The sequence below is a fragment of the Candoia aspera genome, chromosome 1, assembly GCF_035149785.1.
Source record: "Candoia aspera isolate rCanAsp1 chromosome 1, rCanAsp1.hap2, whole genome shotgun sequence".
Taxonomy (NCBI): domain Eukaryota; kingdom Metazoa; phylum Chordata; class Lepidosauria; order Squamata; family Boidae; genus Candoia; species Candoia aspera.
Window position 1 is genome coordinate 257,422,875 of NC_086153.1, and position 22,501 is coordinate 257,445,375.

The 22,501-nt window shown below is 38.6% G+C and overlaps 1 protein-coding gene across 2 annotated transcripts in view; it reads right to left on the reverse strand.

Moving 5' to 3' along the window:
- Positions 1-22,501, reverse strand: part of LUZP2 (leucine zipper protein 2) — a 376,168-nt gene that overhangs the window by 3,737 nt on the left and 349,930 nt on the right. For both annotated transcript variants that reach the window (XM_063293144.1, XM_063293139.1), the window contains one exon: positions 18,580-18,669. In XM_063293144.1, coding sequence (XP_063149214.1) covers positions 18,580-18,669 — 90 coding nt within the window. The remainder of the gene's footprint in view (positions 1-18,579; positions 18,670-22,501) is intronic.

Below are 22,501 nucleotides of genomic sequence, written 5' to 3' on the forward strand. Positions count from 1 at the left end.
CCATCACAACACTACAAATGCTAGGCATTACCCCCCTCCTGATCCAGTGCCAGGGGAAAAGCAATGTCTTAACAGTCTTCTGAGAAGCAAGGAGGGTAGGTAGTCTACTGGGACTACTGTAGTTATTGATGAGATAGCACAGAGAAAACAAGTTTTTTTTTTCCTTGAAACCTTGTCAAGCTGTGACCTGCAGCACCCTTCAGAGGGCTAGAATTTTGCTGTGAATTTATGCTGTTTTTGTACCAAGTGCATCAAGATATCCATCAGTTTATTCAGGCCTCATTTGGTTTCATATGACTTGTTCCTAGGAGATAAATATGCCCTGAGGGAAGTTGTAGGAAGGAGAACAACCCAAAGCGCACAGCTGTATTTTTGGTATAGAAACCCTCAATTTATGATAACATCCTTTTTGTCTTAGGCAGATGGACTAGTAGTTGTCATAGAGATAATGGCTTATTTGTTTTACAATAAGTGGAATTGTGCAGTAACAATAAAAACACATAACAAGTCACACTATTTTATATACGCTGTTGGAAATTAAGAAGCCCCCTTCCCCACTTAGCATAGTATCTCAGCATTACCCATTTTATATCATTTATTTCCTTTTTTAATATTGCAACTGTGATAATAGGAGATTGTGCTGTATACATCACAATCCTTAGTCTACTATGTCTTCTTTTCACTATGACAGCCCTACATATTGACTAAGTTGTCATATGCCCTAGATTGCATTGAGAACAGTAGTACCTCCCTCAGTGTCAGTTAGTGACAGCAAAAATATAATCTGAATTTAGAGGAGGAAGTGACTGTTGGCCCTTTATGTTAGCCCTTTACGCAATCAGCAGTGCAATGAAGAGTATAATCCTTTCATTGAGGGATGCTTAGTCTGCAGTAAGCATTGTCCTTCTTAGAAAAGCTCTACAGTTCCCTTGTAGTAAGCTAGTTGCCCCAGAAAAAACACAGGTAATGGCCAGTCAATTTCTCTCAGCCTTAGGAAGAAGGCACTCGCCACTCCCAAAATGTTGCCAAGAAACAACATGGTTATTCAAAACTGGAAGAGAAATTGCATTCCCAAGGCTGTGTAGGAACTGCAGGGTAGTCTGTTTAAACTCAAGTCACCAGGGCTTATTCTCATAATGCTAAAACTACATGTACACTATAACCATAATATCAGAACAATATCATGAGTTTCTTGGATCATTTCTAGCATTCTAATGAATGCAGTCCTCATGGTGAGTTTATTTTTAGCTCATTTAGAAATAAGATTTTTCCCCCAATGCTTTGACAAATGTGAACTTGAAATGCACATTGGCATGTGCTTTATGGGTGAATGAACAGTACTGCATATGCTTCAGATAACATTTTACTTTTTAGCAATGTGATAATGTTGATGCGTGTTTCCCTCACGTTATGTGGATTTGCTATTATGCAATTGATAACTTTTGTCCAAGAATTCACTTTGTACAAAAAAAAAAAAAAAAAAGGCTTGAACATTTTTTAGCCAAAACCCCTTTCTGCCCTTACTTACACATTTACCATTGTGTTGTGTGGTTCTAGTTGTGCATTCCTTTTCCCCCAACACTAACTTTTCTACTACTGTTACTATGGGGTCATAATGGCCATTAACATCTTGCTCAAACCCTTTACCCAAAATAGAAAGAAAAACTTCTAACACGAGAAAGAAAGTTGGATGTATTACATCATGAAGTTGGTGAAAGACCCTCAGTCCTAAGACCAGCATTTTACCTGGGTGAATCTACTGTGCACAGCATAGCTAAGAATGCTAATAAAATCTGTGGTGCCATGTTTCATTCCGCATCTGTCTGCCATGAAAATCCAGCTATACAAAAGATGGAGAAAATGCCTTTGCTGTACCCAGAACATGAGACAAGGAAAAAAAAATGTTTGAGTAATCTAGCGCTTGAGAATAATGCTCTACAACTTTATGAGCACATTTCTTAACTGTAGACAGAAACAGATATTGCATTACTATTATACATGGCAAAAAAGTAATATGATTTAATTATTCTAGCTCAATCAACTCATACAACTGAGATTATATGTACTTCTGCATTCTTTTAAAAAATGATTAATACAAATTAAAGCAAAGTTATTATAGTTTCTGCTGGAACTACTATTTAATTTTAACACTTTTATTGCACCATCCTATTGTGTGTAGGTGTCTAGGTGAATATTATAGTGATTCGGAGAATGAATAAGGTAAGCCTCCCACAGACCAAACATGTGTTTAATTAATAATGTGTGGTCTTATGACATTGATTTAACGGGACAATCAGACAATAAATTGCTAAAGTGAAACAGGAAATTTCACCAACATTTTTATTAGATATTATCTGTTGCTTTGGGTGTGAAACTATAATTAAATAAAATAATTAATAAATCTATCTCCATATTACAGTTGGCACATTAGTAGAAAGAAGCATAGCTTAGAGGAGCATTGAAAGTTCTCTTTAATAATTATACAAAAGATGCAATTGTTACATGCTGATAATACAAAATACATTGTCTTATCTATAGTTATGTATATGATGAAATACTTTTTACTGGCCCATGCACTGTATGCACAGAAACCAAAGCCAATAGACAGGAGCTAATGCAGCCTGTCACAGAACAACTATGAAAGCGGCAAACTCTCTATTCTTCATTGTGACAAGGAATACTTTCTAAAGTAAAACTACAGTCACTCCTACCCATGGAGACAGGATATTACATTACAGATCCCAAACTCAATTTGCTGAACAGGATTCACACCAAGACCCTGAAGCTCTCCCACTCTATGAAAAGATCTGCAGGTGGAAGAAAGGATGCACTTTCAGAAGTGTCCTCCTTGAAGTAGTAGATATCTCTGCTACCTTGTTGCTTTGTGGGAAGGGAGACTTTGAATGTCCTGGGTCAAAACTCTCTTGCCACTAATATTATCTAGAAAAAAATAACACAATGCAGAACTCTGGAGCTAATTATTTCTGCTATTATTCCATTCTTGACCCACTTTGGATTTTTCCTGGAATTTATTTATTTATTTTAAAAAAAATATATGGCTGCCCATCTCACTGAATGTGACTCTGGGCAGCATACAACCAACAGTTAAAACAATAACACAACCGTTAAAACACTTAACAAATAAATAAGAGCAAAATGGTGGGAGAAGAACATCTATCCAAACACAGTACAATCATCACACAGGCTCTCTATGGGATCCCCAAGGTTGCTGGAATTAGGGATTTGGCATTTCCTCCATTATGAATGGATCCTTCACCATCCTTTATCCAAGATTGAATTTATTATGCCAAAGCAAAATACAATTAGACTTTAAAAATATTTAGAGCTTTGCTCTCTCCTTCTATGTCTAATACAAATAATACACAGAACAAGAACCAGTGTGATATAATGATTGAAGTATTGAATTGGTATTGGAAAACCCAGGTTCTAGACCACCATTAGCCACTGAAATTCACTGGGTGATTTTGTGCCAGTTACTCACTTTCAGCCCAGTCTTTCCACATAGGTGGAAAGAGCCTTATGTATGCCTTGAGCTCACGAATGAAAAAGTTGCAATACAAATCTGATAAACAAATGTGAGTTCATTATGAAGAACTATCTCCCCCACTGCTTTATTGTTCTCCAGCTGTGGTTGTTGTTGTTTATTCGTTTAGTCGCTTCTGACTCTTCGTGACTTCATGGACCAGCCCACGCCAGAGCTTCCTGTCGGTCGTCAACACCCCCAGCTCCCCCAGGGACTAGTCCGTCACCTCTAGAATATCATCCATCCATCTTGCCCTTGGTTGGCCCCTCTTCCTTTTGCCCTCCACTCTCCCTTGCATCAGCATCTTCTCCAGGGTGTCCTGTCTTCTCATTATGTGGCCAAAGTATTTCAGTTTTGCCTTTAATATCATTCCCTCAAGTGAGCAGTCTGGCTGTATTTCCTGGAGGATGGACTGGTTTGATCTTCTTGCAGTCCAAGGCACTCTCATAATTTTCCTCCAACACCACAGTTCAAAAGCATCGATCTTCCTTCTCTCAGCCTTCCTTATGGTCCAGCTCTTGCAGCCATATGTTACTATGGGGAACACCATTGCTTTAACTATGCGGGCCTTTGTTGTCAGTGTGATGCCTCTGCTCTTCACTATTTTATCGAGATTGGTCATTGCTCTTCTCCCAAGGATTAAGCGTCTTCTGATTTCCTGACTGCAGTCAGCATCTGCAGTAATCTTTGCACCTAAGAACACAAAGTCTTTCACTGCTTCTACATTTTCTCCCTCTATTTGCCAGTTATCAATCAAGCTGGTTGCCATCATCTTGGTTTTTTTGAGGTTTCGCTGCAAGCCAGCTTTTGCACTTTCTTCTTTCACCTTCATCATAAGGCTCCTCAGTTCCTCTTCACTTTCAGCTATCAAAGTGGTATCATCAGCATATCTGAGATTGTTAATGTTTCTTCCAGAGATTTTAACTCCAGCCTTGGATTCCTCAAGCCCAGCTTGTCGCATGATGTGTTCTGCATACAAGTTGAATAGGTAGGGTGAGAGTATACAGCCCTGCTGTACTCCTTTCCCAATCTTAAACCAGTCCGTTGTTCCGTGGTCTGTTCTTACTGTTGCTACTTGGTCATTATACAGATTCTTCAGGAGGCAGACAAGATGACTTGGTATCCCCATACCACTAAGAACTTGCCACAATTTGTTATGGTCCACACAGTCAAAGGCTTTAGAATAGTCAATAAAACAGAAATAGATGTTTTTCTGAAACTCCCTGGCTTTTTCCATTATCCAGCGGATGTTGGCAATTTTGTCTCTAGTTCCTCTGCCTTTTCTAAACCCAGCTTGTACATCTGGCAATTCTCGCTCCATGAATTGCTGAAGCCTACCTTGCAGGATCTTGAGCATTACCTTACTGGCATGTGAAATGAGTGCCACTGTTCGATAGTTTGAACATTCTTTAGTGTTCCCCTTTTTTGGTATGGGGATATAAGTTGATTTTTTCCAGTCTGATGGCCATTCTTGTGTTTTCCAAATTTGCTGGCATATAGCATGCATTACCTTGACAGCATCATCTTGCAAGATTTTGAACAGTTCAGCTGGGATGCCGTCATCTCCTGCTGCCTTGTTATTAGCAATGCTTCTTAAGGCCCACTCAACCTCACTCTTCAGAATGTCTGGCTCTAGCTCACTGACCACACTGTCAAAGCTATCCCCGATATTGTTATCCTTCCTATACAGGTCTTCTGTATATTCTTGCCACCTTTTCTTGATCTCTTCTTCTTCTGTTAGGTCCTTGCCATCTTTCTTTTTGATCATACCCATTTTGGCCTGGAATTTACCTCCGATGTTTCTCATTTTCTGGAAGAGGTCTCTTGTCTTTCCTATTCTATTGTCTTCTTCCACTTCCGTGCATTGCTTGTTTAAAAATAATTCCTTATCCCTTCTGGCTAACCTCTGGAATTTTGCATTTAATTGGGCATATCTCCCCCTATCACTGTTGCCTTTTGCTTTCCTTCTTTCTTGGGCTACTTCTAGTGTCTCAGCAGACAGCCATTTTGCCTTCTTGGTTTTCTCTTTCTTTGGGATGTATTTTGTTGCCGCCTCCTGAACAATGCTGCGAACTTCTGTCCAGAGTTCTTCCGGGACCCTATCTACTAAGTCCAGTCCCTTAAATCGATTCTTCACCTCCACTGCATATTCCTTAGGAATATTAGTGAGCTCATATCTAGCTGATCTGTGGGTCTTCCCTTGTCCTAACAACCAGGAAACACACTGAGACAATGAACTGGTCTCTAATATTTATTGCTAGTACTTAACAGGAATCCTAACAAACTGAAGAAGCGTGGGAAAAAACCCAGACATATAACCCCCAAGGGTTAAGGCGGTCCCAATCTGTGTCTCTTTGAATGGCTGAACAATTCATCAGTGCTACGCATGCGCTTGACAGTCTGGATGGGAGCCCCCTGCTCGCCATCCTTACTCATGACATCCCTAATCTCTTTAGTCTGATCCTAAATTGTGCAAGAAGAAGTTCGTGATCTGAACTACAGTCAGCTCCAGGCCTTGTTTTTACTGACTGTACAGATGCCCGCCACCTTTGGCTGCAAAGGATGTAGTCAATCTGATTTTGGTGTCGTCCATCTGGTGAAGTCCATGTATAAAGCCATCTCTTAGGTTGTTGGAAGAGAGTGTTTGTTATGCAGAGTGAATTGTCTTGGCAAAATTCTATCAGCCTATGTCCTGCTTTGTTTTGTTCTCCCAGGCCATACTTACCTGTAATTCCAGGTGTCATTTGACTGCCCACCTTAGCATTCCAGTCTCCCGTGATGAAAATAACATCTCTTTTAGGCGTGTTGTCCAGTAGGTGCTGCAGATCCTCATAGAACTGCTCTACTTCAGCTTCTTCAGCATTTGTGGTTGGGGCGTATCTTTGGATCACTGTGATGTTAGATGGCTTGCCCTGAATTCGAATTGAGATCATTCTGTCGTTTTTTGGATTGTATCCAAGCACTGCTTTAGCCATTTTACTATTAATTATGAAGGCTACTCCATTTCTTCTGTGGTCCTCTTGTCCACAGTAGTAGATCTGGTGGTCATTTGATGTGAAGTGGCCCATTCCAGTCCATTTCAGTTCACTGACGCCCAAAATGTCTATCTTTAATCTTGACATCTCACCAATAACCACATCCAATTTGCCCTGGCTCATAGATCTTACATTCCAGGTTCCAGTAGTGTGTTGATCCTTAGAACATCGGATTCGCCGTTCACCACCAGCACCATCGGCTGCTAGCTGTCCTTTTGGCTTTGAGCTAGCTGCGTCATCACATCTGGGGCTAGTTGAACTCATCCTCTCTTCCTCCCCAGTAGCATTTTGACCATCTTCCGACCTGGGGGTCTCATCTTCTGATTGTATACTGACATATCTCTGGTTGTACTAATCCATTTAGTTTTCACGGCAAGAATACTGGGGTGGGTTGCCATTACCTTCCCCAGGGATCGCATTTAGTCTGACCTCTCTGTCATGACCTTCCCATCTTGTGTGGCCCTTCACGGTTTAGCTCATGGCATCATTGAGGTGCTCAAGCTCCAGCACCACGACAAGGTAACGATCCTTTGCTGAAGCCAGCTGTGGTAACGTCCAGAAAATAACAATACCACAACCTGCATTGCCTGTAATCACTGTCAAAGAGCAAAGCAAGTGACTATCCCTCTGAATCTGTTCTAAATCTCCTTTTGAAAATCAATGGTCTGTTCAGTTTGATCTGGATATTTATGATGGAAGAAAACATAACTTTTCTTGTTAAGGTGATTCTTTGGGATTTACAAAGTGAACAGACACTCTTTTTACAAAGCATTTTCTGGGGAGCAGCATAATAAAAGGAATTTTGGAGGACTGTGTGGAAGATTAGGGCAATCTTCCCTAGATAATGTCCTTGCTCAGTACATTCTTGCAAATCCACAGAGCTCAGCAAATGTTTCAAGATCAATGCTGGAAACAGGGTTATATTTTTCCAGTGCTGTTCTTATAGTCTCTATTTGGAGCGGCAGACAAATAAAGTACATGGATGTAGAGGATAGCTAAAATGAATGAGGCTGTATCCCTGAGAGACTACTGTATTAAGCAAGGAGAGTACAATTCATTAAACAAGTGGGGCACAGTGCAGCGGCTGACATAAGGATATATTTGAACTGTTTAATCTGGAGAAGGAATATTGCTGTCACATTAAGCATAAGGTATTGAACATCAGTTATATTCTCTGGAAAAAAATGGAAAACAGCTCAATTTCATTGAAGCATTAAGATAATTTAAAACCAAATTCCCCCACTGTCATATAAAACCAAACCATTCTATTCTTCAATGGCTAGCAAAGTAGCTATGGCTCTGTCCTGCAGCATGAAAATGATTATAGGGGCAGCATAAATGAATGCAAGATTGCCAGGAGATACTATCCTATAAAAACATAGTTGTGGTTCCTCAAATGCGTGCACTGTTTTAAAAGAGTAAAAATGATTAATTAATAAAACCAGTTTCAATGTGTAATGGCATTGCAAGAAAATCTAATACAGCAAACCACAGAGAGAGAGAGAGAGAGAGAGAGAGAGATTTTTCCACAATTTTCATATTGAACCATGGATGTCAGGGAGTAGGGATTGAAGTAGAGGCAAGAGATGTAATGCACACCATGCCATCATTGTGCAAGTGATATACTTCCTTCACATCATGTTATCATGTCAAAATTGCCTCAAATAAAATACGTAATTTGTGCAATTCTATCTCTATGTATTTATAATCTATCATCTATCATCTATCATCTATCATCTATCATCTATCATCTATCATCTACATACCTACAAATAAGAGAGAGAGATTTGGGCTGCCCAACCTGTCTAATTGGCAACCAAGCCCAGATGGCATTTGTCTTCCTTTCATTTGAACCAGGGAAGTCAGTGTAATTCTGTATTAGTGCTTGTGGGCTATGTAGACTGGATGAAGGGGTCAATGGCCTGACACAGAATCTCAGGAAGACAGAAATTCTATGGCTGAGCATTCTATATCTAGAAATGGCCTTAACCCCAGTGCTTGATGGGATGGTACCAGCCTACAAGACTAAGGAAAGATATTTTGGGTGCTCTTGGATGTTATACTGTAATTGGAGACACATGTGATCATTACTAAGGACATCTATGCAGAACTTTTGCCAGTGTAGAGGAGTATGAAGATTACCTTGAAGAAGGAATGCAAGAACCATGTCATAAACACCAGCATAGCCCTGAAAGGGACAAGGGAGTGAGAAAGAAACTCAAGGTTACTTCACCTTGATTTTCTTGGGTAAAAGAGGGAGAAGAGAGAAATTCAAAATATTGATATTGTATCCTGCAACAACAGAGTTCTAGTAGTCTTTGTGGAGCTTATTTCCTGACCTAGCCTATGTAAAATTGATGACAGCTAGTGAGTTTTAATTGTGTGATTTTATTATTGTATTATTTTCATTGTGTGATTTTTGTTGTTGGAAGCTACCTTGTGTGGTGTTTCTGTCAGAGTGCTAGATCAGAAAGACCAGAGAGATCAGAAAAATCACACACCAGGCATTTCTATAAAAATAAATTTATTTACAGAAAGCACAAAAACATATTTACAAGCTGTGTGTTCACATGCGCTCAGAGAGGACAGGGAAGAGAGGCTGCAAAAGCAAAGCTAAAACAAGTCCAGGCAAGTTCCTCCCCTAGGCAATGCAGTTTTTAACATCCAAATTGAGGACAATTAAGTTTGACCTCTTCACCTTGCTGATACTTAAGAAAGTACTCAATTACCATGGTAACCTAGTGGCTTGGTCCGTGCAAAAACAAAGAAATGCCAACACTCCCCTTTGTTTTGCTAAGGAGTAAGACACAAACCAATTTTCTTTGTCAACTCTGTATGTTAAAATCCTCTAGGAGCTTTTGAATTTTACTATGTTGGCTTAACAGAAAGCTACCACCCTTCTCCCTGTGTATTTTCAAACCTAGGTAATTTGTTACTGTTCCAAGGCTTTTTAATGTGAAATGGCTTTTCATGCAGGCTTCAAAATCAAGCTTTTTTCTTTTTTTTTCTGTTGATGTGAATAGCAGCAAATCATCAACATAAATGCACAGATACATACACCCTTGTTTGTCTTTCTTCACATATACACATGGATCTGCTTTTCCTTTTTCAAAACCAACATTCTGCAGTTTTTCATCTACTGTTTGGTTCCAGGATCTAGCAGCTTGTTTTAACCCATAGATTGACTTCTGCAGTTCACAGACTAGATTCTCCCCTTTTTCATAGCCAGGGGGTCGCTGCATGTATAATCTGTGGTCTAAATCACCATAGAGAAATGCAGGTTGAATGTCAAAGTGATGAACTGACATTCCTTTGAGTGCAGCAACTTTTAACAGTAATCTAATTGATTCACCTTTAGTAACTGGTGCAAAAGTCTTGTCAAAGTCTAAATCTTTCCTCTGAGTGAACCCTTTTGCAACCAACCTTGCTTTATATTTTTGGATTTTGCCATCAGCATCCCTTTTCAGTTTGAAAACCCACTTACAACCCAGACAGTGTTCATTGGGAGGTAGATTTACCAGTTTCCATGTTTTATTTTCTTTCAAGGATGCTAACTCCTGTTGCATGGCAGAGTGCCAATTTTGTGCAATCTCAGGTGGTAAAGCATTCACTTGTTCTAAAGACTCAGGGTCTGTGAATATGTGGAAAGCCTTTACTGTTTCAGCCTGAAAATGTGATGGAGGAACGCCTTTATTACTTCTCTGAGATCTGCGAGGTAATATGGGGCTAAATTTTGACTCCTATCACTTTCCTGAGAAGCATCTGTCTCATCAGACAGATCTTCAGTTTGCTTTTCTGGTTTAATGAACTCATCAGGCAAAAGATCACCATCAGCAAGTCCTTGCTGTTCTCTTGTGGTGATCAGATCAACTGGAGAGCTAGAATTTAATCTCCCCCAGTTCTGTTTAGCAAAAGAAGTGTTTTTGCTAATTATTAATTTCTCTCCCACTATGAACCTGTAGCTCCTTTGGCTTTGTTCATAGCCAACAAAGATGGCTTTCTTTGTTGTGGGGCCTCCTTTCCTTCTCTGTTGTTTTGGAATATGAACCCAAGCAGTGCTACCAAACACTCTAAGATGGTTTACCTTTGGTTTCACACCATAAAACAAATGGAATGGAGTGTACTGAATCACAGAGTTATACAGTCTGTTTTGCACATAACAGGCAGTGGACATCCCTTCTGCCCAAAATCTGAACAATAAATGTGAATCTTTAAGCATGCATTCCATTGCATTTTGCAAGGTTCTGCCCTTTCTTTCAGCAACACCATTTTGCTGAGGGGTGTAAGGGTTAGAAAGAATGTGTTCTATCCCCTTTTCCACTAGGAACCTTTTGAATTTGTGAGAAAGGTACTCTCCTCCTCTATCACATTGGAGTGCAGATACAGGCCTAGGGAATTTTCTATTTGCCCATGTCACAAAACCTTTAAATTTCTCAAATGCCTCATCTTTATGTTTTAAGATGTAGATAAATGTGTATCTTGAGAAATCATCAATGATGGTCATTGCATACCTTGCTTGTCCAAGACTTGGAGCAAAAGGACCAATAATGTCAGAGTGTACAATTTCCAAAGGTCTAGTTGTAACTCTGTCACTGTGCTTACTCACAGGAGCTTTTAGTGTTTTGCATTCTTTGCAAACTACACAATCTAAGTATTTCTCACAGGGTTTTATCTTTAGGTCAGCACACAGCTGTGGCATTTGTGCTATATACTTGAAATTAGCATGACCAAATCTCCTGTGCATCAGGTGTACACATTACCCTTCTCAGAAACCTGTGCAATTTGGGTTGTCTGAAGAGCCTTCTTCTGTGTTGCCCTTGTGTTCTTCTTCTCTGACTTTCTACTCTTGGGTCTCAAGGCACAGTCTTTCTGCAAATGTCCAGCTGAACCACAATTGAAGCATCGCTGGCTGGCTAGTGCTGTTTCCTCAGTTTCATTTCCCTTTGCTTTTCTGGTATTGCAGCTTTCCAGAAGAGATGGGGGGGATCTTTCCTCTTCTCCCATTCAGTGAGTAAGCGCTGTGTTACATACAATGGGGTGAGTCCTGCTTCAAGCATAGCCTCCAGGGTACAAATCAGCATGTCCCATGTTTCATTCAATGAGGACAGCAGTATATACGATTTTTTGAGAGGTGTAAATTCCATTCCTCTCTCCTGCAACTCAACAAACTGCTGCTGAATATGATGCAGGTGCTCAGGAAGGCTATCTCCTTCTGCAAGGTAGGCTTTGTACAGCATTTTTGTCAGGGTAACTTTACTCCCTGCTGTTGCCTTTACATACAAGTCTCTCAAAGTGTCCCAAAGTTGCTTTGCAGACTGCATGCCTCTCACGTGCACTAGCTAATTGTCTTCAACTCCCAGGATAATGGTGGCTCTAGCCCACTCATCCTGTCTCAGCCATTCAGCACTGGGATTTTGGGGGGGTTGCTCATCAATTGGCAGCCAAAGATTCTCTCTGCAAAGATACATCTCCATCTTCAGGGCCCAATTCTAGTAGTTGGTCTCTAATAGGTGCTCCAGAGGCATCACTGAGGGCTGGGAGGTAGCCATGGCTTCTTCCTTCTTTTGCAAGTCACCTCAGCTGGCTTCTTTGTCTTGCAGACCAGCAGTGGCTAGAAAATCTCCAGGCGGCTCCAAAGAAAATCTTCACAGGTCTTTGCTTTGTTGTTTATTCGTTTAGTCGCTTCCGACTCTTCGTGACTTCATGGACCAGCCCACGCCAGAGCTTCCTGTCGGTCGTCAACACCCCCAGCTCCCTCAGGGACGATTCCGTCACCTCTAGAATATCATCCATCCACCTTGCCCTTGGTCGGCCCCTCTTCCTTTTGCCTTCCACTCTCCCTAGCATCAGCATCTTCTCCAGGGTGTCCTGTCTTCTCATTATGTGGCCAAAGTATTTCAGTTTGGCCTTTAATATCATTCCCTCAAGTGAGCAGTCTGGCTTTATTTCCTGGAGGATGGACTGGTTTGATCTTCTTGCAGTCCAAGGCACTCTCAGAATTTTCCTCCAACACCACAGTTCAAAAGCATCGATCTTCCTTCGCTCAGCCTTCCTTATGGTCCAGCTCTCGCAGCCATATGTTACTAACAGGTCTTTGCTACCTGCCTTTAAAAATGTGCATGAGGTGTGGAGCTGATTTCTCTGCTCTCTGGACTGGGCCCATAACCTGTCAGAGTGCTAGAAAGCATTTGGCCCAAGAGATCAGAAAAATCACAAACCAGACATTTCTATAAAAATAAATTTATTTACAGAAAGCACAACTACATATTTACAAGCTGTGCATTCACACGTGCTCAGAGACGACAGGGAAGAGAAGCTGGAAAAGCGAAACTAAAACAAGTCCAGGCAAGTTCCTCCCCCAGGCAATGCAGCTTTTAACATCCAAAGTGAGGACAATTAAGTTTGACCTCTTTACCCTGCCAATACTTAAGAAGGTACTCAATTACCATGGTAACCTAGTGGTCCATGCAAAAACAAAGAAATGCCAAGAGTTTCTAAATGAAGAAATAAATTAGCTTCTATTTGTTCACTGTATAAGATAATTATAGTTATATAAGCTTTATTAGATGTCTAAGCTTATTCACTGGATTATATTAATTGTGTGTGTGTGTGTTTGTGTTTGTCTAGTGTCTTTTGTTTCTGTAACCCCACCATGTTGTTTACATTGATGGAGCCTATATGTATGCTAATATATTAGACAGTGTCACTGAAGAGATCAAGGATGAGCAGGTTAGGGGTAGGTCTCTGTCAAATGGCATTTGCAAAAGATTACTGGTACCTTTGTGACCCCTGCAGAAATTGTCTGTCATAGCAATTTTTACAGTCAAAAGTTGATGTAGCTTGAATACGTCTGCACTAATTTCTATTAAAATTGGCATACTTCCCCCACCACTGATCTAGCTATTCTGTCGATTTCATCTCATTCTGGTAAACAGTCCCAAAGTTTACCAACATTTAATAAATCAGATTTTAAAGGTGTATAGCTCAAAAGCCCTGCTCTGATTTTTAAAATAGAATTTCCCATTGCTTGTCCCTTCAAAATTGGTTGAAATTCCTGATGATTTTGTTTAAAAAAAGTTGTATATAGTGTTAGGCATTTCTATTTTCCAATACCACATCATAGGACAGCAGACCACCATTGTTCCTAATTCATACTTCAACCCTGGGAATTAGTCAGCTACTCCCAGTTAATGCAAGGTCTTGGCTTGCATGAAAGCCATAGAGCAAACAGTCATATATGTGAAGACTTTCTTCTGACATCCACTTACAATGAATGCACAAAAGTCCACAAGAAGCCAACATAATTTAAACAACACTAGTGGAGCTTCACTTTCCATAACACCTGAAACAGAACTCTGATGCTATGTGTTATGAGGTTCTAACTCTGAATCATTTCTTAGGAATGTCATAGTTATATTTATTTTGCATATGTTGCTAATATTAGGTATTAGTTATTATTAAAATAGGTTGGTTATGACTTTCATGCCTGAAAAAGAACAACCTGTATGAGCAAATGTTATTGATGCTGAACCTCTGCTTATCATGAAGATATTAAGAAAATCAGCTTTTTTTTAAAAAAAAAAATCAAATCAAATCAAATGATGCAGTATGAATACTCCTGCTATGCAGAAAGGAGTAAAAGAAAGTGCCTGGAAATCATAAAGTGAGATATTAAACTAGCTAGAGCAAACAGAAACATGGCTTCTGGTTAAAAGTAATTCCTCCTTGATCAGTTTAGCATGCACTTTGATCAGAAAAAGTACCTGGGTGCAAAAACTCAAATGATGAAATATGCAGCTTGATCAGTAAAGTATGTAAAAATTCAGCAGTTCCAGAAGATAGCTCAGCCAGTGAATTATACAGGAAAGCTGGCAAGGTACACAACTGGGACCATAAATTATGAAAGTGGATTATTCAAGTATGCATCTTCATTAAAATAATTTGTGGGGGGAAAAAATCAAAATCATAAAATCCAGCATGCCTCTTGACAATTAAGCTGTTCAACTGGAGCTTCAAATAGCAACAGTGGGACTACAAAGGTATTCAGCTAAATTGGTGAAACGAAGTTCTGCTTACAAAAACTACACACTGCAGATCAGGACCATCTCAGGCAATTGGTTTATTCTACCAGATTATAACTATTAGATGAAAATTGAATATGTACAACAAGTAAGAATGCTTTTAGTTCATTAGAAATAGTTTTTTTAAAAAATCCAAAGATGAGCAAAAAACCAAAACTTGACTCAGGAATTGGGTTTATTTAAATCTTTCCATTCAAAGTCAAAGTAGGCTGGGGGGAATGCAGTGATTTATCTGTATGTGAGGATTTATATGAAAATAGCCAATCAATGTAAAAATTCACCTCAGTCACCATAAAATCTAGAGAATCAATAATCAAAACAAGTAATGTGAAATAACTGGATATTACTCCTAATATTTTCACATTGTTTTCATTGAAACTGTGTCCTAGGGTTTGGCATTCTGAATTACCAGACCTTATTACTGGTATCAGAATTCTGATATTAGAGTTAGGGTTAGAATTCTGCAATGTCAAACGGCATCCAGAAGGTGTGGAGGGCAGGGCAGAGAACCCACAGGACAGTAAAGGAATTTAAATAGTTCACTTTCTAACTCCTAGAAAACTATTTGCATCATATTCATACATCCTGGAAATTGGGACTTCTAAAGAAATCTATTACTTCTTAAAGTTACTCTCCAAGACAGAAAACTGTTGTAATTTATTAGTTAGGTCCCAATGAAGATTAACCTTGTGTACCTGCTTCTACATTAGGGAAAGGCATATTTTCAAACATAAAAATTCTGCATGCCAGATTAACATTTTTTAAAAAAAAAATAGTTCTGTGTCAGCCTTGCAGGGCAAACCAGATAGGAAATACAACCAGATGAGCTAATTCTACTTTACTGTAAAGCTACATTGACAGAATCTTCAGAAGTCTGAAACTGCATTTCTCCCCCCATCTCCTTTACAGCCCAACCAACTAGGGAGGGTCTCTTCTGAGCCTCTTGCCTTGTCTGCTATCCAGCTACGGGCTATGCTGTCTCTTATCGGACCATTCCCTTGGCAGCATCTCTTTGCCCCGACTCCCAAGGTCATTCCCACATACCATTACATTTTGTTTTATGCCATAAATCATTGTTTACAAACCACAATAGCTATTCAGACAACATGCCAGGTGCAAAAGAAATAAACTCATCAATACGGCTTAGTATAATGTGCAAACTTAATAAACAACCTCTTAGTTAATTTAAGGGATTATGTGACATACTTACAAAAGATTAATTACAATTATGTATCATACTGACAAGAGGCTAATTGCAACAAATGGTACCTAACTTAGTCATGATTAATTTATTAATTTCAATCATTCACCTGAATGAATAAACATGGATTATGTTTTATACATATATAATTTAATTAGATTTTTAAAATATGGTATAGAATATAATATTTTTAATGGAAACTAAAGTTTTAAAACTCCCATGATAATTCTTTTGTTGTTAGTTTTGTACTTACTAACCTTTAATGCAAAAGTTAAGCATAAATAAACATTTTAGTTTTGTGAAGTTTGCAATACTGTATGCTAAGTTTCAGACACTGAAGGAATTCAGCATATATGCAAAGGAAGAAAATACACATGGGGTCAAACCTGCTCCCTTGCTTGGTTTTCTATTCAGCAACTCATGCAATAAAAAATGAACCATATATTTTCAGCAGAATATCATTTTATATGGTTTGGGCTCATTAATTACATATTATTTCTTTTTTTCTTTTCCCACTGTACACAGCTGCTTGTAGATCATTATTGGAAGCAGAAGCTTAATGAGAAATGCTAGCTCTAAGAAATTCAACGTTGGTCCTAAAGAGTAGTGTTCTATCTTCAGATCAAACTCCATAGAATCTATTTCAATTATTCAAGTTGAATATGTTATTGAGTTTCTATTATTTTCTTTGTAACTAGTCAAGCACACAATATAATGCAAAGGTCAGTGGAGAACAGGAAAAGGCAGCCTGTCTTACTGAGGTGAGAAAACTTTATTTTATTTATATGTCTAGCCCAATTAGTTATTTAATTAGATACTTTCAAAATAAACTCATTTCCTGGTCATCTGCATAGACAAATACTTGCCATCTCAATCTGTCTCTAGTAATAAGTAGTATCTCTTCCAAGTACATTCTTGTAATCATGATACTGTCCATTCATCTTACTAATTGTTTCCTCCTTCCTCGGATTGCCAAGAATTTTTTTTCCTAGTTCATTGTCCACTTGCATCACATGCCTAAAGTATGTGAGTTCATCCTTGCTGATCATCCCCTCAAGGGAACAGTGTTCATTTTTCCCAGTATCAACTGATTGGATTTTATTGCAGTCCATGGTACTTGGAGTAACCATCTCTGGATTCATACTTCAAAGGTACCTAGCTTTCACACTTTCTATGTCCACCTTTCACAACCATACATTATTACTGAAAATACCATTGTTTTATTATTTTATTGTCAGAGAATATCCTATTCTTCGTGATCTTGTTTGAGTTTGCCACTGTCTTCTTCCTGTAGCACTCATCTCCTTTTTTATTTCTCCAGCATACTGTCCACCTTTATTTTTGAACCCAAGAAAACAAAACCAACTGTCACTTTCATTTCTTCACTGAAAATTGTAAATTCCCTAAGCATGTTGGTTAATATTACTCTTATCTTCATAATATTTAACGTTAACCCCAAATTTTCACTTTCCACTTTAACTTTCAGAATGACTCTTCTAATTCTCCTTTACTTTCAATAATGGTGTTATCTGTGGATACTACATGGTGATTTTTTGGGCTTCCTAGTTTGATTGCAACTGTCATTCTACCCCCACCCCACCAATCTGGCCAATATATTATGTTTGATATATAGGTTAAACAGATATGGGGACAATATAGAGCAGTGTTTCTCAACCTTAGCAACTTTAAGATGTCTGGACTTCGACTCCCAGGATTTCCCAGCCAGCATGCTGACTTCTGGGAGTTGAAGTCTAGACATCTTAAAGTTGCTAAGGTTGAGAAACACTGATATAGAGTCATATCTCATTCCTTTCTTATTCTGAATCACTCTGTTTCTCCAGATTCAGTTCATGCAATAGCTTCTTGTTCATTGTAGAATTCCCCAGAAGAATAACCAAGTGTTCTGCCACTCCCATTAGCCTTAATATATTCCACATTCTGCCATGATCCGTAGAATCAAAGGTCTGGCCACAGTTGACAGGGCGAAGGTCAATCTCCTTCATAGGTTCCTTTGCTCTTTCTGCTATCCATCTTACATTAGCTATCTGACTCTGTGCCTCTCTGCCTTTTTGGAAACCTGCCTGCTTATTAGACATTTTGTTCTCCACTTATAGCTCTTTATTTTTTTTCTTTGTAAGGCCTTAACTTTTTTCTTGCATGATGAATTATCACAGTGGTTTAGTAATTTGCACTTTCTCTTGCATCTCCCTTCTTCCTTTCCGCATTTGAAAAACTAAAAATTCCTTGCCTCCACAAGTAGCACTTTCCGCTAACATTAAAAGGTAAAACTCTTCCATAGCTTGTTCTTTGTACCAGGCACTTTCTAACACTAGAAACACACATGACCTTCAAGGTACGTTAAAAGGCAACACCCATTTTGAAAATAAACAGATTTGGTCGGGTGAATTCACATGTGAATTTTCCAAGTGGACTGTAGTTAATTTGTAGTTAGATCACATCTCCTCTAGTTGCTTCGTTCTCTTGGAAATCTTGCAAATCCTATTAGTCAAGCACAGCCAAAGAGAAAAGACTATTACATCAAAAAGCATCTCTTTTGTAGCACCTGAGTATCAAACTTCTCTATTCACCTAAACATGACAGAAAACTGTATGTCATATTGCTGTGTTTACAGTTAAATAGATATGAATCCATATACCTCATGGGTCACATACACTGCACATTAGATCTTGACTTCCAAGCTAAATGGATTACACTTACATCTTTTGAGTTGCATTCTGATGTGCTTTTATTGTTATCCGCTTTTTTTGAGGAAACTTGAGGAGTCTCTTTGCCTGTAGGAATTCTTTGCTGGAAGATAAGAAACAGATGTGTCAATGTTTTTCCTGATTATAGTTGTAAATAATTACTTCCTACAAATTGGGATTCCATTTTAAAGCTTTGCATTCAAGCATTCAGTAGTACAACTTTTAATATCTATGGCAGTGTTTCTCAACCTTGGCAATTTGAAGATGTATGGATTTCCACTCCCAGAACTCCCCAGCCAGCATGACTGGCTGGGGAATTCTGGGAGTTGAAGTCCACACATCTTCAAGTTGCCAAGGTTGAGAAATGCTGGTCTATGTTTTGCTCCTGAGATATAAAAGTGAAAGGAAGCTTTCTCTGCTCATGTCTTCCCATTTAAGGCATTCTTGTATGGACTGGTATGAGCTACAAGGATTGTATTAGGAAGAGAGAAACACTGCATATTGAATGGAAGGATCTTCTACTATTTGAGTGGTTTCTATCAGGTGACAGCAATGGCTTAGTTGATTTCTTTCTACAATCCATACCTCCCTGACCTATCATGAACAGCAATTCAGAAGTGTAAAGGCCACAGCGAGCACTTTATTAGAATTCAAGCCAGGTTATACAATTTTACACTTATCTACAAAATTTGTATGTCCATAATACTATCAAAATTGCCTTCTGCCACCCACTTCCACGTATAGATGTATTTAAAAAAAGAAAAAGGAAAGAAAGGAATGGAAATTCCTTCTCCTCCATTTCTATGTCATTGCTGCCAGTAGTTTTGCCTATTACTGTATACCACATTATTTGTCTTCTAAGCAGAAGTGTCCACAGAATGGTCAAGGTAGGGGCTAATATGAAAACACTATTGCACCACCATAATACAAACTCTGCCCCTTTTATACATGCATGAATGTATGGAAGGGGTGTAGCTTGCATTGCGATCATGCAACTTTTGTCATTTTGACAAAAATATGAGATCCCAAGGATACCTCTGCTTCTAGGCCCAGCTAATGCAAAAAGTAGAACCTTTAGACTAAACTGTGAAATCATATTTCACAGAAGCTCCTAAAATGGGGGAAAATCTCATAAGGAAATTGATAGAAAAGTCTGCAAGTGTCAATATTGTTTTCCAAAGAGTCAGATAGTAGAATGTTTGTTTGTTAAATTTACAGTATATAGCCACCCATCTCACAAGAAGTGACTCTGTGTGACATACAATAATCAAATAAAAACAGTACATATATAAAAACAAGCATTTAAAAATTTAAAAATCTACATTAAAAATTAATTAAAACAGAATAATAATATGCACAATGGGGTTTCTGTTACATATACCATTCTAGCTCTCATAAACAGTGCATTTTAGGAAAAAGAAGCCTATGACCTGTATCATTTTGGGAGAAGGTTTTATCCATAGGGTTTTTGGTTCAAAAAATGACTGTTTAAAAAGCTGGGTTTCTTCATTTTTCCCACCTTTCTCTATTGTTCTTATATTAGCTCTGTTTCAGAGTTTGGCTTAAAGAAAGAAAGATAATCCAGAGCCAAAAGTCCTCTGTGCATCTGTTTTCTGGAAGCAATAAAATATAATATTGCATAAATTAATGTGTTTCCACCTTCCTAAGCTAAGTGCTTTTCCACACTGGAGCCTTCAACTGCTTGGGTCCAGTGTGTAAACTGGCTGGAAATTACTCAATTTCTAGATTTCAACCTTTTCCTCCACTTTGGACATACTGAGGCTCAGGTCATCTGTCTGAATCCCAATTGACATAGCCCTGAATTAGTGGATTCCCCTGCTTCTCTCCCACCCACCCACCCCACTTCCCTTGCCAGGAAACCAACCACCAATTGCTTTCCCTTCTGTGGTGGGTATGTCTTCTGAGGCCAAAACAGTTTTAAAGTTCTTCCTATCACTTGGGGAAGAAGGGGAAGCTTGGCAGAATTCTTCTCAATTTCACCCTGTTGAAACAACAACAAAGAAACAGCTAGCTCCTCTACTGAATCTGAAGGGCAAAAACAAACCCACAAAGGTCCAGCTTTTTATGGCTGAGAGCCGTGAAATGGTGGACTAAGGCAGAGAGTGGGGACTGGATTGTCCTGCTTGTGCCAGTAGAACAAATAAAACTTTCTTGACATGGAGTAAGAAAACTCAGGGAGAGTTTACTTCCCCAGCAGGGCAAGGGGGAGAACTGTCATCCAAAAGAAGAGAATATATGTAGCTCAGGGTTGAACTGTGGAGTAACAGTAACATTTGAACTGTTGATGATGTTGCCTAGTTGGATGATGATAATGATCATGATCATGATACCTAGTTGGGTAATGAAACATCTGGAAATAAACAGCGATTACCAAGGACTCCACAGAACTGCTCTCCCAGAATAGTAGGTAGCCCATCTTCACCCCAGGGCAAGCAGGAAGTGTAGATCAGCCCTATCTCTACCTTCTCTAGTACCTGCTGAATCAGTCCTGTAGTCTAATTTACAGGGACAAATTGGGTCAAATTAGAAATTTCTAACAAAATGTAATTCTCTTTCATTTCAGCATTAAAACATTTGATGATGATGATGATGATGATGATGATGATGATGATGATGATGGTGGTGGTGGTGATGATCGACATGTGGGAAGAAACACTACGTGTCCATGGAATATGACAAATATCTGGCATAGAAGGAAGGAAAGTGGATAGGGAGATAGGTTTCAATATTTTTGAAAACATTTTCTTGAACCTAGGTGGCTGTGAACAAAAAAGTCTCCAAAAGCTTGTACCAAACTCTGGTTTTAAGAAAGCATGTTAAACTACTTCTATTCCAGCTGACAGATATAATGGAGAAGGATTTTAACTAAAGACTGTAGAGCAAGGACATAATATTAAAAGCCACCTATTTTATGAAGGAGAATGTGAAGAAAGGTGATAAAAGCCAGTCTTTTTTTTTGGTAGATAATGTAGCACCTGAAGAGACCACCCAATTAAAACTAAAATGTTAAAAATGAAAGCTTATCTCTGAAATCCTCTTTTCTCATTATGAAGCAATGCAAAGCTAATTAAAATGATGCTTAGAAGAAAGGTGAATACAGAGGCAGATAAATAATTTAAAATGCTGTAGGTTAGAATATTCTTGGTTCTTTTTACTGTTTTATGGCTCTCCTGGTACAGGAATATTGACATTTAAAAGGATTCTTACTCTGAAGGATAAGAAAGGGATAGCTTGATTTTAAAATATTACTTTTGCATCTTTGAAAACAGGATTTACCTTTTTATATAATCTGGACTGTGTAAAGACTATGTGATCTAATTGGAGGGGTCTGAACTAAAGCTCCAAAATGGCTGAATTGAACAAGGATCACTGTGGAGTATTTCAATCCTAAAACTGGAATGAAATTAGAAAAACAGAATTCCTCTGCCATTGTCTGGCACAGGAAAACCACACATTTTAAAGTAGGGGGATTTTTGCAAGCAAGCCTAGAGCATTGTGGAGCCAGCCGAATTTAATAAAATTCAGGAACGTTTGTTTGTTTCAAATTTCATCACCCCCCTTCTCCCTCAAAAGAGGGACTCTAGAAGGTTTACAATAAAACTTAAACTATTATGGTTTTTGAAACCAATATTCCTTATATGAGAAAGCCTGTTTAAAAATTGGAATTTCTTAAAAGCAAGGATTTGTCCAATTATTTTATCACTAGAATCACCATCAAATGTTTTTTATTTCAAGAACAATTACAATAAGAAATATTTGACCACATAGGCTAATATGATACATCTGGTCTCAAGAAACAAAGTAAAGACCCAACAAAAATTGCTTAATGAAATTAGGAATCTACCATGCTTAATATATTTGCAAATAACTGGCGAAATAAAAAGTGATCCCAAGAAGAAAGAAGAAACCTGAGA